This window comes from Cryptomeria japonica, chromosome 6 (assembly GCF_030272615.1).
Source record: "Cryptomeria japonica chromosome 6, Sugi_1.0, whole genome shotgun sequence".
Lineage (NCBI taxonomy): Eukaryota > Viridiplantae > Streptophyta > Pinopsida > Cupressales > Cupressaceae > Cryptomeria > Cryptomeria japonica.
In genome coordinates this window covers 596445406-596461842 of record NC_081410.1, presented here as the reverse complement: position 1 = coordinate 596461842, position 16437 = coordinate 596445406, and the positions used below count along the sequence as shown (strand labels likewise).

Below are 16437 nucleotides of genomic sequence, written 5' to 3'. Positions count from 1 at the left end.
GAATCCATCTCTTGACCTTCATCATGAGCAAATTAGGTGAAATTGAGAATTTCGCTCTGGACCCTTTGGAAGGGTCAGGAGCGAAATTCTTGACTTGCTTGTTTTCCTTCATCTAAGTCTACTCTTTTCACTTTTCATACCTAGACTTTCATTCTTGGATCCCTCTCTTAACATGACAAAACTTGCTTGACCCTCAAAATGGCCAGAAAGGAGAATTTCGCTAAGAATCCTGGCCAGGGACAGGACCTATCTAGGATTTTGCCCTGAACCCTTTGGAAGGGTCAGGAGCGAAATCCTAGTTTAAGCTCAAAATCTTGATCATTGGTGGCCACAATCAATTCAAAGGCATGCCTAGGGGTCCTTCCAAGCTCAATCTACTTTGATCCACACTTAGCTTGACACAAAAATGGAAGGAAAAGAGGGATTTTGGGAATTTCGCTCTGGACCCTTTGGAAGGGTTTGGAGCGAAATTCACCTTCTTGAGCTTATTTCATCATTTTTCCACTTCAATTCACCTCAAAAGGGAAAGGACATATCAATCTATTCCTATCCAGGCCATAAAAAAACCAAGAACTTGACTTATTTTGAAAGGGAAATAGGTGCTCTTAAGAATTTCGCTCTGGACCCTTTGGAAGGGTCAGGAGCGAAATTCTTCTTCTAGGCCAAAATCCTTCACATTTGGTGATCACTAGCAATGCAAAGCCATGCTTAAGGACATCTCCAATCCTAATTCACCCTAACCCACACTTGGCTTGGCACAAAATTGAGAAAAAGGGAGGTTTTGGGGAATTTCGCTCTGAACCATCTGGAAGGGTTAGGAGCGAAATTCCTCCTTATGCTCAAATCCTGACTTCATTTTCATATTTCTTCACTCCAAATAAGTGTTTTGCCCTCAATAATGCCTAGGAATGAGTTAGTTCTAAGTTTGGATCAAAGTAGAATGTCCTATAGAGGAATTCGCTCTGGACCCTTTGGAAGGGTCAGGAGCGAAATTGGAATTCGCTTTGGACCCTTTGGAAGGGTCAGGAGCAAAATTTGACATTTTGGTCTCTCCGTCAGGATTCATATATGGAATATAACATTTCTTATACTTTAAGTTATATTCCATATATACTGTCAGGATGTTTGAGAGTGGTTTCGGACCTCCAGGAGTTATAATGCAAAATCTAGTTTTTGGAGGATTTTTCAATTTTCCAGACTTAGCCAAATTTCAGGACATTTGAGGATCAGGATGACATTCCAGACTTCATCACTCACCAATTTGACTTAACTCAGACCTTCAAAGATGATATTCACTCACCAAGCTTCATTGACCTCCTCAAACTCAAACAAGACACAATTAGCAACAAGAGCAAAAGTTTGTCCTAAGGAAGACTTTCAAAGATGACCCTAACCCAGAGCATCCACTGACTGACCTTTAGCTAAAATAGAGCCTGCTATCTTAGTGATCCCTGTGGCAACACTCAACATGCAAAGGCTAATAGACAAAACCCTAAAAGACCTAGAAAAACAAACCCTAGAAAGCAAAAAATAGGGGTCCTCATTTGCAATGGGGCAATGTGTGAATATGTCACAAGAAGGAGACAAAGGAAGAAATAAGCAAGCTTTTCCAAATGACAATTCAAATCAAGAAGAAAAAGGTAATTTGATTTTGAATCAAACTGCTAAGAGGCTTGATTAAAAAACTTATGTTCACCCACATCCATACATGTTTGCTTGGCTGAAGAAGGGTGTAGAAATACAAAAGTAATCAAAAGATGTAAAATCAGTTCGGTATTAATTCAAAATTATGTTGAGAAGATGGAAGCATTTGTTTCTACTTGATGCTATATTTGGACGTCTTCTCTATATCTCATGGATGTCTTCGTGAGAAGGGAAAACAAAAAGAGATGGGTTAGAATGGCTTAAAATTTAAATTATAGCGTCAAGGTGTATTAAAGCAAATCTAATTGTGCCTTGGTAACTGCCAGCCAATCCAAAAACCTCACTAAAGCAAATGATTGATTTTGTTTATATTTTTTGAAAGATAAGTGAGATGATGGATTATAAATTTTTAAGATTGATTGTGCTAACAAGGGGTTGAAATATTTGGATGAATTGTTACATTTATTTCAAGGATTTTACCAAGATCCCAAAGCTTTGCCACTAAAAAGGGAGGTAGAACATGAAATTGATTTGTTGTTCGATTCTCTACCAAATATTGGCTTGTAGATGCAATCACTTTTGGAGTGAATTTTGGTAAAGGGACAGCTTCAAGAGTTGTGAGAGGAAGGGGTCATTTGCCCAAGTACTTCACCATTCGAGTCACCTATAGCCATTGTAGGAAAGGACAACACTTGGAGGATATGCATGAATTACATAGCTTTGAATAATATCACCACCAAGAATGTGCATCCATTCCCATGGATAGATGACTTGTTGGACCGCTGGCCAACTACAACATGCTAAGTATTCACGAACTTGAATTTAAATCTAGTACAAATTTTGTTTGAATGGGGAATTGAGGAGAAATAATATAAGCAAACCTATGTAAAGAGAATCAATGCCTATAAACTATTAAATACAGTAGAATGAAATAATGACACTCACAATATGGTAAGAGATTTTATTATGAAAACCCTTTTGGGAAAAGAAGCAAGTAGATAAAGATCTACACTTGTGTATTAACTCTTATTTTCTATTTCTGCTTAATCCTAATCCATGTGTGGGTATTTATAGTCATATCATTCTATAGGATAGCTCTAAGTAGTATTACAATATAATGGTTTCTGAAAAAACCACCTATAATGGCACATTTTTTTTTTTTAATTATTTTTGGCAGGGGTATAGTCTATAATGGGTATAGAACGTGTAAAGTATTCAACACATCTGGCTTGAATATGGAAGACAAAATTGAGACAATGAGGTTTGCATGGATGTTGTGTAATACACTTGCTACTTTCATGAGATTAATGCATACTATATTGAGACCATTCATAGGTACATGTGTGATAATATATATCGGGTTTTGATGGATGTTGAGAAAAACTCCTACCCCATTAGAAGCAAGTTTAGCAAATATTAAAAGAAAACTACTTTTATGCAACCTGAAGAAATGTGAGTTTTCAAAGCAATTACTAGATCATTTGGGGCATGTGGCCAAAGGAGGAGAATCAAGAGCACATCTAGTTTGTGTTCCAAAGGGATATGTCCTCATCCCTCAAACCCCCATCCCTGTCACCAATGGTGTTTTGGCTATAGCAAGATAAAAGGAGATGTTTCTTGACTATCCTCAAATATATTGAAAATGGTTAAATGTTTTCGAAATGCAGTATATGGACACGGTGTGTGAAACGTTTTGGAGATGCAGTATATGGACAGGATATGCCACAGGGACATTTGGTTGCTCCTGAGTTGGTCAGGGCATCTGGGGTGCCCCTAGCAGAAGTCATATTTTTTATAATGATTTAAAGATTAAATCCACGAAGATATTCACTATAGTGAAGATAGGCAAGACATAAAATATGGATGTTCTTAGATGAGCTTGCTATCCTTTCCAATTTTGAACTCTAGAAGATCTCCATGTGAGCATTATAGTCAGAAAATGGAATCTTGCCATAGTCATACAGAAGTACCATCTGTTGTAGATCATGAAATCCCAGATACCTGAAATTAGACTTGATGCTAGAGCAAATGAATTGTAGAAGTGCATAATGCCAAGATTTTGCAAGTTACAAAGCACTTAATAGAATACTCAAAGTCTATGTTACAATTCTGGGAATTGTTTAGATCACATCCAATTCCATATATCTTGAATATATTCAGTAAATAAATTAATTTATTACATTGCTCACTGTTGTCATTTTATGATACCCTTGGTCCATGAGTGAGAACCGATTAGAGATATGTTCCATGGACTAGTGCTGCCCAGTTGATCAAGGAGAAAAGTAGTGAAATCATGGTTTGAAGTGTTGCCTTGTCGGAAGTTCCTTGGCCCTCTCTTTCTCTTCTCCGGAACTCCGAAACCCCAAGGTTCCAAGTTTCTTTGCCTCAGCCTCTTTCTTTCCTGCTCCGGAACTCTAAGTTTCCGAAGTTCCCTTCCTTCCCTTAGCTTTTCTTCTGCTCTCCTCCTCGGAACTCCGAAACCCCCAGGTTCCGAAGTTCCTTGTCCTTCTACCCCGGAACTCCGGAACCCCCAGGTTCTGAAGTTCATAAGTCCTCAACCTCGGAACTTCGGAACCCCCAGGTTCCCAAGTTCCTTGTCCTTCTAGCCCGGAACCTCGGAACCCCCAGGTTCCCAAGTTCCTTGTTCTTGAACTATGGTGACTCCGGTCTCCGAAGTTCCCCAACTACGGTGACTCCGGTCTTCGAAGTTCCCCAACTATGGTGACTCTGGTCCCCGAAGCTCCCCAACTATGGTGACTCCGGTCCTCGAAGTTTTCCAAACTTGCTTCTAGCCTGCAACACTTCCGAATGGCGTGATCGACACTCAAGGCTTTAAATGCTCTGACAGTTTTGGTGACTTATGCACTTTTTTTGTGGAGCCACAGGGGTGCATTTAATGTTTTTGGCAAGATTTCCATCAAGAGAGGTATGGGGCCATGCTTGGTGACTTGTGTCATGATTGCATACTTTGAGTTTGGAAGGTCAATCAATCCACTTTCTCAGGGTTTCCCTTTGTGGGTATGGCTAGGTTGCTTGCATGTACAAGTCAAGTGCATGCACTTCCCTGCACTTCCAGACTGACATGCAGGGGTCATGATCACCATTGTAACCCATTTTTCTATATAATGGCTTTTAAGCCTCATTGTAAAGGGTTCTCTCCCTGCTGCCTTGAGCTTTCTTATGCTCTTCTCTTCTCTTGAAGACTTGTAATCTTTTGCATTTCTGCAATTGTAAGAGTGGCTTTTGGCCTTATGATTAATTGAAAAAATCACCATTCTTGCTTCTTTTCAACTTATGTATGCTGTGGATGCTTTCTTACCTCCATCATAGGTGTATGGCTTGTGGCTTTTTCTCTTCATATATGCTGTGTTAGCTGGTTTTCTGAGTGTGACTTGTGGGAATCCTTCTCCCCTCTTGGCATTCAGTGAATTCTAACCTTCATAAATGCATTGGGGTCACTCATACAACTGAAAGTTGTGCATCTTCAAGGTGTTTTAGTTAATTACTTGTGTCATTTCGGTAGGGAGAGGAACAATCTCTTCTTGGTGGATTACCTCTTTTTATTTTAAGCAATTCTCTCTTTCTTTAACCTCTGCAAGTTGTTAGGATAGGCTTAAGAGTAAGTTTTGAAGTGTTGAGTTGGTTCAACGCTTGCACCTGGAGTGAGAAGGAAGCCGGCCTTCTCCGGAGATTGAATGCCCTCGTGCAAGGTCCCACACTTCGGGGTTGTTTCCATGTTTCACAAGGTTGCTGAGTTGATAGCTTAGCAAGGGTGCAAGCTTTTGTGATAACACTCACCTCTCCACCTGCTAAAGACCATGGGTCTGTATACTTCTTGCATAAAATGAGTCATATAAGTCACCCTGCTAATAAGACAGTGGCACACAGTTTCCATAATTATATAGCAATGCTGAACAGTATTGCATTAAAAAGTAACAGGTACTCACTCAGTTTTGCCCCCAAATGTTACAATATGGAAATGTGCATCTTGTTTTGTAACTGAGTTTCATAACTCTGAAGCAGCTTCTAATGTAGGTTCAATGAATCAGCTGCCAGAAAAATATTGTCAACTGGGACTGGTTAGAACTTTGATTTCTCTGTAGCTCAATCAATAATGAGTTTCAAATTACACTTCTGCAATCAAGCATGAAGGCTGGTAAACCCTGTTGTGAGATTCTTCAGATCTATGGTACCTTTCATTGCAAGATAATATTACATCGAATATGGAAAAAGCATCCAAAATAAATTCCTGGTTATTTCAAAGTTGGTTGATTTGGGTATTGAGGAGCCGCTAAGAACCCTGATCAAGTTATCAACCACCGGGACACTGAACTTTGGAGGTGAACTTTTTGTGTTCATAGATTTAATAGTTATTGCCGTTATACTGTTGTTGCTGTGCTGCTGTCACTCTGTTATGATTAATTTTATCGCTGTTACATTGATGTTATACTGCTGTCATGATATATTTATTGCCTCTCTCTCTCTCTCTCTCTCTCTCTCTCTCTCTCACTATATATATTTTGTGTTAAATGACAAGCATGGGTTAATGTGTTTATACTGTGTGAAAATAAATCAATGAAACTGACAAATATGGGATTGGATCTAGTTTTCAGTTCTCAGTTGTTACATTGCCGATTGCATTTGGCTTTTCATTGTCAGTGTTTGGAATCATAGTTCAATAACTCAGAATTGCTAGAAATGCAGCAGGCCAAAATGTTGACTTGGACTTTAGACTAGTTAAAAACTTGGCATTTTAAGAAAATACATAAATTCATAAAATAGAGTTAAATAACATGCTAAACAGTTTTAATGAGCATAAGGAATGAATTTAATTCTTGCATAGCTATATGAAAAGTTGTTGAAAAATTGTTTAGATTAGTGACAATGGAAAAATATTTGAAAAAAATTGGGAAAATACTTTTTCTGCTAACTGTAGAGTGCTCTTAAAAACTCAGTAAATCTTGGAAGTACTTGCCAATAACTCAGAGTTGAGTAACTTGTTGGCTGGTTTTAATCTGTGACTTACTCACCCAATTAGTCATCACCAAGTTGTTGTTGACTACTTGAAAGGTTTTTGAATTATGCTTGGACTGATGGCACATCAAGCAAAAAATTCCAAATGTATGTTTTGCAAAGTAAAGTGGATTCTCACAGTTGCCTCCAGATACGTGTTTTGAACATTGGCTAAATTTCTGTAGATTCTCAACTAAAATCTAAAAGAGACAGAGCCCCAGATTTTACCATTATCACATTTATTTATTTTTTAATTCAGGGATGTGAAGTTTTGGGTATAAATGTCAACTCCACTTTCATGGTATTTTGTACATGAACAAATATTGCTTAACAATTACCTGTTTGACAAAGAAAGCTTTGCCTCTTAAGCATGTGAATGGTATTTATCTGCATTATAAGGTAGGGGGCACTATAAATGGTATCTCAGATGTGGGTTCAATCTAAACTGTAAGCGGTCAACTTTTGCCCAGTGGACTTGATCTGCAACATGGATGATATTCTTTAGATGAAAAAGTAAAATAAATATTTATTAATTAAAATCTCACACGATATACAAAAGTTTGTCAAGTTTGATCTCTCTTTTGTATTGGCTCACCAGGCAAAGAAATCAAGAATGGCTATCTTTGAAAGCATTGTGAGACAGGTTGGTTTCAAGTCATTGGCGTGCCGTGCATTTCCACAGCATTTACCTGGTAAAACTAATCTCCTCATAAGAAAATAATCTCGAGTTTTTGAGATGCATATGATGATAATGATTTCCTTATCGAATTGAAGAAAATATATAGGCATTAATGTTAAAGTATTTCAATGGAGATTCACTGCATATGTGTGTGCGTGTATGATACACACACTGATATTTAGACCCTGTGAATATAGTATTTACACTGGCTTATTTGGTACCATGTATATGCTTGGTTAATTTTTATATATAGATTCACTGCATGTGTGTGTGCGTGTATGATACACACACTGATATTTAGACCCTGAGAATATAGTATTTACACTGGCTTATTTGGTACCATGTATATGCTTGGTTAATATATATATATATATTCTGTTGATAATGCTGGCAAAAGGGTCTTAATTATGTTTGTTATTTCAAATATTGCTACAAAAGAGCCATAAAAATTTCAGCTGCTTTTAGTGACCCATTTGCCTTGAATGATTGCAAATTGCAATTCTAATAATCACTATTGAGAAAATGGAGAGGAATTTTGATGAAATAGAGATGTGCACCTTCATGACGCCGCATTGTAGTAGCCATGGTTGCTAGAATGTTGAGAACTCATGATTACTCCTGATTGCAGGAAAGATATGCAACATTGCAAAGTAACTTATTTACAAGGCATTGGGAAAATGCAAGACATTTTAAGTGTCATGTTTTAGGATGAAGCATGACAAAAAAATCAACAAACAAACCCACAGGGTGAGTAGAATATATGTAACTCATATACATTTGGGTGAGCAAAATATCCGTACATATGAAATCCCAGTTTGTTTGAACTTGTGTTCGCATAAAAAGTTGTGATATATTATCATTGACTAGCTGTCTTCCTTACAATCTGAAACTTAGCTTCTCCAGTGCAGCATTGCATTTCCATTGTTTGGTAAGACCACCTTATTTGAAAGTTACCCTATGCAATTGTAGAGCTGACTTGTTTTATCCAATGAGATTTCAAGAAATAACTTTGAAAGATAAAAATGAATAGAATACCAAGAACAAGTGAGCCAATAACCTGTAGAATTGGCAGTTATCTGCTTTTAGTGAAGGAACACTTAAAACCATAGTTTACAAACTCAGACTCAGCGAAAACTTGGGAGAGACAAATTTGACTCAGACTTGGCAACTCAGCAAAATCTTGGCAACTTAAAGAAACACTTAAATCTCTCTAAAAACACATATTGATAACCAGCTGCTCGTATGCATATGAAAAAATTGTCACTCAGCATGTAGAAACCCTTGGTGTTTGTGTAATGTGCCCATTTTTGGAGTAAGAGTAATTAATTAATTAAATTAGTTAAGTTGTCCAAATTATTATTATTTTTCATGGATAGCTTAATTAATTATTTTAATTAATAGTATTAAGTTAATTATTTATAAAGTTATCAAATAAATTAAAAATTAAAATATGACTTTATATTTAATTAATTTAATAAAGTGACTTAATTAAATATTATATCATAAAGTCACTTAAGTGAAAATAGTATTAAATTAATATTATTTCTAGAAGCTTCTGGATGATGGATTAAAAAAGTATAAAGGGAGATCTAGTTGAGCTTCAAGGCAGCTTGGGAATTGATTGTGATATTTGTTAATGCATGATAGCTTCGGTAAGATAAATGATTGAATGAGAGATAAATGAAGTCTCTCATTCAATCATTTATCATATCGATAACTATGATAAAACCTTCAAGCAATTAATTCCTCTTTGATAGCCATTCTACATTTGCATATAAATAACTTGTTCATTGATAAATCATACTATATATTTTGTTTATGTTCATCAATTAATAAATCTTGTATTTAAGTTTATATCGATTAACATTAAATAATGATAAATAAATGATTAATCAAAACACCGATTAATATTGGGTTGCATATGATATATCGGGTGGCATTATAATAAAGGCTACCGATAGTTATCGGGTGTTAAGTCTACACCGATAGTTATCAGTTGTTAAGGCTAACATGCCGATAACTATCGGCTGTTAGCATTATGCGAACACAGATAGACATCGGTTGTTATAATACTTCCACACCGATTAGTATTAACGTTGAACATGCATTTGTTTAGTATAAACAAAGCGGCACGATCAAGTAATGTCTTGATCGGTCATGACCGATCAAGGCATTGCTTGACCGTACCCCATTTGTTATATACTTATATTGAGTGGCATTCGTAAGATAGGACATAGAAAATATTAAATGCTCCTCTCACCTGCCACAAACAAGAAGATAGTCAGATTTATACATTAAGGCAATAATATATACAACAAGATTATTTTAATAGAATATAACTTGCATATTGAATGTAAATTGAACATCATTTACAATATTGATTGAGGTTTGTAGAGCCAAGGGGTGTCTGCAGAATATTGTCTTTGAGAACGAAAAACTCCCATTGATAAGCATAACCGAGGGAGTGAAATATCTCTTGAGGGGTTGCATTGAGGAGGTGATACTTAAGTCATCTCGATTGTGCTTCTTTGGTTGCCGAAGGCCAACTTGTTAGGTTCAAACTTGAGGAAGACTTGGAGACCCTTGGAGGTCATAGGACCTCATTGTTAAGGAGCTGATTATACCTACTTCATTTCTGAAGCTAATATCAGTAATTCTCAGACTTACAGCAGTTTGGAGGAGAGCCAGGATTTGGCTCCTTTTTACCTACACTTACATCTGCATATTAGGAGAAAAAAGACGACTTTTGTAGAAGCATTTGGAGTAGATTTTGTGGTGATTGCAAGTTTTGTTTCAGTTCTGAATCAAAATCGTACCAGACTTATTTCCATGATTTTGCTCCTATCACCTTGTGTGGGCACCAAATTCTTCTTATGACTGAAGTGCCCTTATTAGGGAAGGCCAACGATGGTTTTATGTGACTAAAAGGAGATTTAATTGCCAGCTGATCATTGTTATCAGAAATTTGTTAGTTTTGTGACTCAGACCAGCAATCAGACTTTCAGTATTTAATTTCAGATTAACATTAAGTAAATTATAAGCAAGTAAATGAAAGAGAGAAAGCAAGTGCACAAGAGACCAACATAATTACCCTGGAAAAACCTCCAAGGAGGAAAAACCCAGCACTAAAAACCCACAGGTCAGATTATGTATTCAATCTTGAATTGTAACAATACAATACTTAGCTCCAGTCATGTAACTCAGATCTGGGATCTTCAACCTCTTAGCAGATCTGCCCCTTTTATCATATCAGATCTGTACTTCTAAATTCACCAAGTCTGCTCTTTAATGCACTCTCTAACAGAAATTAGGAACACCAAAATAGCTTTGTCTTCCTTGAATAAGTTCACCCAGTTCACCTCTTAATTTCACACGCCAAGGAGCAGATGAATTTCGCTGATTGCATGAATGATTGATTAAATTGATCTTGGCAAATGGTCTTTATTTATATGAGCATATAACCTTCAAGTCGGCCTTAATTTAGATAATTATGTTTGGCGCCAATATAGGTTTTAGTGTGGCGTGTCATTATAGGGCTGACCCTGTTTAGGGGCACGCTACCCTCTTTGGCGTGAAGTCCAGCCCTACACGTTAACCTTGGGAAAGGGAGGGTCCAGCCCATTTAGGGGTTCGGATGTTGCCTTAGGCAATCCAAACCCCCTTTCCTAGTAATAACATTCACTACAGCAGCAGGGGTGATTTCGGAACTAGTTCAATTTGGCTCATTTGGTGTGATTCAAGCACTGAATTTCATCAAGGAAGGCACGTTACACTTGAGAGGAGGAGGCGATCATTTTAGGGGGAAAGGTGAGGACTTAGCAGCTGATTCTTGTTTGTTTTCAGACCATCATATGCAGCAGGGGCGATTCTGAAGAGTAATTCGATTGGTCATTTGTGAGGGCACCGAAGCTTGGATATTGATTGCTTCTTCAACCACAAGGCAAGGCGATTATAATCAGTTTCCTTTTGGGCATCATTCTCTTTGTCATTACATATTGTATGCAGATCACCATGGCTGCCATGTGTTCTCAGAAATTCGGAATATTCATTAATAGGTTGCTAAGTATTTGAACACGTGTGAGCAATGTAATGACCCTATTGTCTCGTGAATAAATGGTGTAATTGAGTTGCATCTCTTGATCATTGTCACAAAGGTTTCACGCCAACTGTTCGTCAAAATTACAGTCTGCCGTAGCTTTATGTTCTTGCATATCTATTCATACTATGGCATCAAAAACACAACATTCAATTGCATTATCATCTTAGATGGTTGTCCTATTGGGTAGTAAATTGTTTGCAAGTCATCCTTGATGATAAACTAAAATTAATGGTGTCAAAACTAGTCTGAAGTGTTGTATCAGACAGAACAGCATAACACGCAAATTATAGGAACCGTATAACACGCAGTTTGATAGCCAACTGTTTGGAAATATTCCTTGCATTTTCAGTCTATCTACTGCAGGGGATATTTCAGTTTGAATATAGAAGAAACTCAGCAACATAATACATTAAAAAACACTGTAAAAAGACTAAAAAGTTAAAACCAATGTGTTTTTAGTGTTTTTGCTGACGAGTCTGCATAGTGTTTAGTGGTTGATATACTTGGTGATAAAAGCCCAAAAACATAAAAAATAGTGTTTGGAAACTCAGCAAGAAATCCCTACAAGATTGAGGTCGATTTACTTAGGTTTTAAAATTCAATGTGAGTACTTGCGAGTCCAGTGAGTGCCCAGAAAGTTGGTAATCTATGCTTAAAACTACAATGATATAGTCCATTTACTTACAAAATGAGTAGCTAATCATTTATTAAATCTCTACTAGGCTAGAGGATGGTATTATTGTCGAAAGTTTCCTAAGCACACAGATAAGTTTTCCATGTAAATAACATCTTGTATTCCCATCAAGGTAAATATTTGGCACAACTCATGGTCCCATGCAAATAAAGTTGTGAATGAAACTATTAATTCCCATGCACATAATGGCGTTCACTAAATTAATCTTCCTACACACATGAAATGGCATGAAACCCAACAATTAGGTGTGGATTAGCTAATAGACGACTACCTGGTCTTAGTTACCGGACCAGCTACTTAATGGCAAGACCTTACATGGAAGAATTGCTGATGTCCACACAAACCATAGTGCCTTGCTTGTAGATAAGCTGATAAGCAATTTTCTAATTGTAACTATTGGAAAATCGACACTTAGATGGGATTCCCATTCCCAGGCAAGGGTGGCTAAAACCTGTATATCTTAGTCATACAACACCGACTAATTATAAACATTGCATGGCCTCTCTTGAAAAATACATAATGTTTCAAGACAAGTCTTCCTCTTGCAAGTTCACCTACTTTACTCTTCTCAAACATCAAGAATAAGCCACAGGTTCTACCTGCAAATGTCCCTTTTTGTTGCAACTGAGGAAATGTTGAGAAATCGGTTCTCGGTTCCCTGGCTTCTTTTTAAGTCTTACAATTCTATGGTTACTTTTCCCAAGCTTAGCAAAGACAATGCAGGGGTCATAATGGGGAAGAAGGTTGACAGGTCCCTGGGGTCTGGGAGCTGTCATGGATGTCTTGACAATGGTTATGAAATGTTCCGTCACCATCTCTTCCCCACCTGAAAAGAAGTGATGTCCACATTTTCTAGAAATGCCACAAGAACATCCAGGTGTCCTCAGGGGCCAGGACAATAGGACATCTGTATTGACAAACAACACTTAATAAAAAGACTCTCAAAAGAAACTTAAAATATATAGGAGAAATAAAATTTTTGTTGACTTTCTTTGTCCATATTAAAATGGCTCTGGCTTTTTCTTTTGTCATTTAACATGCTAAATTACTAATTATATCACAATTAGAGGAAGAATCCGATAATCTGAAGCTGATTATTTGGGGATATGGTTAATGATGCCTCAAGTTTTTGTTGGTTGTGTTGACGTGTATTTTGTACACCATCATACACAGAATAAAATACCTAAGGGCATTTTATCCTCTCTTGAATAAAGTCTCTAACTGCTGAAGATTCGCTTGAAGGATCAGTTAGGATGACTCCAAGGTTCCTTAATGTAGGGTCTCTACGTGTGGATAAGCTCTTCGTGGTACGATGTGATTTGCTGGAATCACAAGGGGACTTACATTGAACTTCCGATCTGCTTTGCTGGACACAGGCTCTGACTAACTTGGATTTGAAAAATGAAAAAAGGATAAGGGCGAAGAGAGGATCTAATCCTAATACTAAGAATGTAGGAGCAATGACTTGATTTTTGATGAAACTCTAACTAGATCTTGTTTTGACATCAATGGAACATCTACACAAGACTAGTGCGATCTTCTAAGGGAGCTTTATGATGTTCAAATCATCACCGCAGGCATAGACACCATCCAAGTTGATGCATATCAATGAAGAAGCGACAAATTGAAATTGAGCTTAAGCTAAATGATTCCAGTTGACTACACAAGGCGAGTCTGCAATCAACAAACTGCTAGTAGTATGGATGTACGAATTCCATCATCAATCAATCACATTTCCTCCATTCATCTAATCATCTACCATCTAAGATTGAAGACTCAACAAGAAACCATGCAAATTGCAAGAAACGACACACTTCACCATTACTTCAATGAAAATGGAGTTTGTTTACAATCAATGGCAACAATTTCTTGCCTTGTCCTCCTATTCTACTCTAATTGCTATTCTATCAACTATATTCTAACTCTTCCAACTATTTACATGCTATCTCTAACTTATTGCTAATTAGCCTTTACAAATGAAATGCCTGGGCTTATATAGTGCCCACAATACAATTTGATGGCTTAGATCAATTCAAGATCAATGGCCAAGATTCAACAATGAAAACCCTAATTAGGGTTTGTTACAACCATTACATAACATTTAATGCTTGACCAATGATAAAATTGCATTGCTTGGACACATGTCCCTTCTAGAAAAATCGACCAATGGATAGCCGGGGTAGGTAATCGGAGTTTGTGCCACCTTCCATGAGTTAAGTACATTGAATCTGGACATGCTGAGGTGGACCTCACTGATTGGAGAAATGATGACTAGGATGCCACCTCATTTGACACTTGTAACTTGGTAGATATTCAACTTGATGTTGTTGAGAAGCTTGCTTTAATTAATTCATCTGGAACTATTTACTTCTTCAACGAGCCCTTGTTCTAACTCCTTGTGTCCTTGATGTGCAGGATGATGATGTACCTCGCCTTGGAGCGTTGGATTGAAAAAGGTTGCCCATGTCCTGGCGAAGACCGTCCTGGTGAAGACCGTCCTGGATCCGGCTTGATTTTCCTTGAAGAGATCTCCATTTGATGCCTACACAACATTTCAAAATTAGTACCATGATTTTGCAATGAATAGCATAGATTAGAGAGCAAATTTTAGGAAACTTAATGATAAGTCCTTTATTAATCATTTCCTAAAAACGACTATTGAGCTATGAATTCAAAATTTAAGCTATGACGATCAAAAACTAAAACAATAAATCCATATCGCCATACCTCTCTTGAGAGCTAACTCTAGAATGCAAAACAAGGAATTTGCCTAGGCAAAATCAAAATTTGAAGCCTTTGACTTGATCTTGAAGGATAATGAACGTCCTCTTTATTAATTCATCACCCTTGAGGATATCTTTGACGTGGTCTTTGGCAAGTTCGCCCAACTTGAGACTAAGCTCGCACTCCTTTGATGATGTCTGCGCCCTCCTCTTGAATGACAATTTCGCACCTCCTTTGTATTCTCCAAATCGCATGCTAATGAAGGATGTTAAATGATGATTTGAAATGAATAAACCACCTTCCCTTTATAGGCGCTTACCTTCATATTGATCTTAGGCCGACTTTGGTAAATAAGACAAATTTAAAATAAACTTAAAAGGCCGACCCTTGTAAAATGAAACAAATTTTAAATCAAGCGCCCCATTTGATTTTTTATTAATTAATAATTAATTATTATTTGCCAACGTTTTTTAATTTAACAATTTCGATTTTTTAGAAGGCAAAAACAATTAATTAATATTAAGTGCAATATTTAAATGCCATTTAATTGAATTTTCAAAAATTATCGATTTTCTTAGCATTTAAATAAATTCAAAAAAAATGTGTTTGAGCGCCAAATTTTTGAAAATGAAATAATACGTACCTCATCGCCCTGGTCCCTGACTGAGGGACAGGAGCGATTCACCATTTGAGCTTGTCCTTGTTTCGACCAACTTGCAATCACTTTCATATTGTAAGATGAAGTCCCTTGACCCTTCTTAGCCACTTGGTACTTGGTAAATTTTCAAAATTTAGAGCCTCACAAGGATTTCGCTCTGGTCCCTTGGAGAGGGACAGGAGCGATCCTAAGGTTTTCGCTTGAAATTCTCCATTTTGATACGAACCTTTCCTTGTATCATCCTCCAAATGCCATTTAAAACCTTGTGTGTCTTTGTCTTAACGTGATTTTCAAAGAATATCGTGTGTTTTGCCTAACATCGCCCTAGTCCTTTGGAGAGGGACAGGAGTGATCTCCATGTTTTCACGTTCATCTTGCATCTTTAATCTTCGAACTTCCATTGCTAGGCGAATAACATCATTGCTAGTCCATTCCACGCACGTCCCACTTGCTTTCATGAGGTGTTTGGATGTTATAAGGATCATCGCCCTTGTCCCTTGGAGAGGGACAGGAGCGATCCATCTCTTGTGGCCTTCATTTCATTTTGTCAGGTTCCAAATTTATATTCAACGGATTCGTCATGCTCTACTCCATTCATCCATGCCTTGATATCGTCTGCAACTTGGCAAGAAAATTATTTATAACAAAAATCGCTCTGGTCCCTTCCTGAGGGACAGGAGCGAACTAGGCATTTTGGGACCCTTGTGGACGTTTAAAAATCTTCAATTTGTATTCAATGAGTTCATCTCACGCTCTTCCTTGCCTTTGGACGTAAACTTGTCTTGATTTTTGCTTGGATTTTGCCCAATGAAGGACATCGCTCTGGTCCCTGGGAGAGGGACGGGAGCTATAAGGTACTTCGCCCTGGTCCCTTGGAGAGGGACAGGAGCGAACTTTGCATTCTGGACCATTCTCCTTTGTGTTAG

General features: G+C 37.4%; 1 protein-coding gene across 1 annotated transcript in view; it reads left to right on the top strand.

The window, feature by feature from the left end:
• The window catches only part of LOC131036272 (uncharacterized), a 132191-nt gene that overhangs the window by 35128 nt on the left and 80626 nt on the right, over positions 1-16437 (top strand). Inside the window, exon 2 of the mRNA XM_057968127.2 lies at positions 7256-7349. Within this exon, the coding sequence (XP_057824110.1) occupies positions 7271-7349 (79 nt within the window). The 5' untranslated portion in view covers positions 7256-7270. The remainder of the gene's footprint in view (positions 1-7255; positions 7350-16437) is intronic.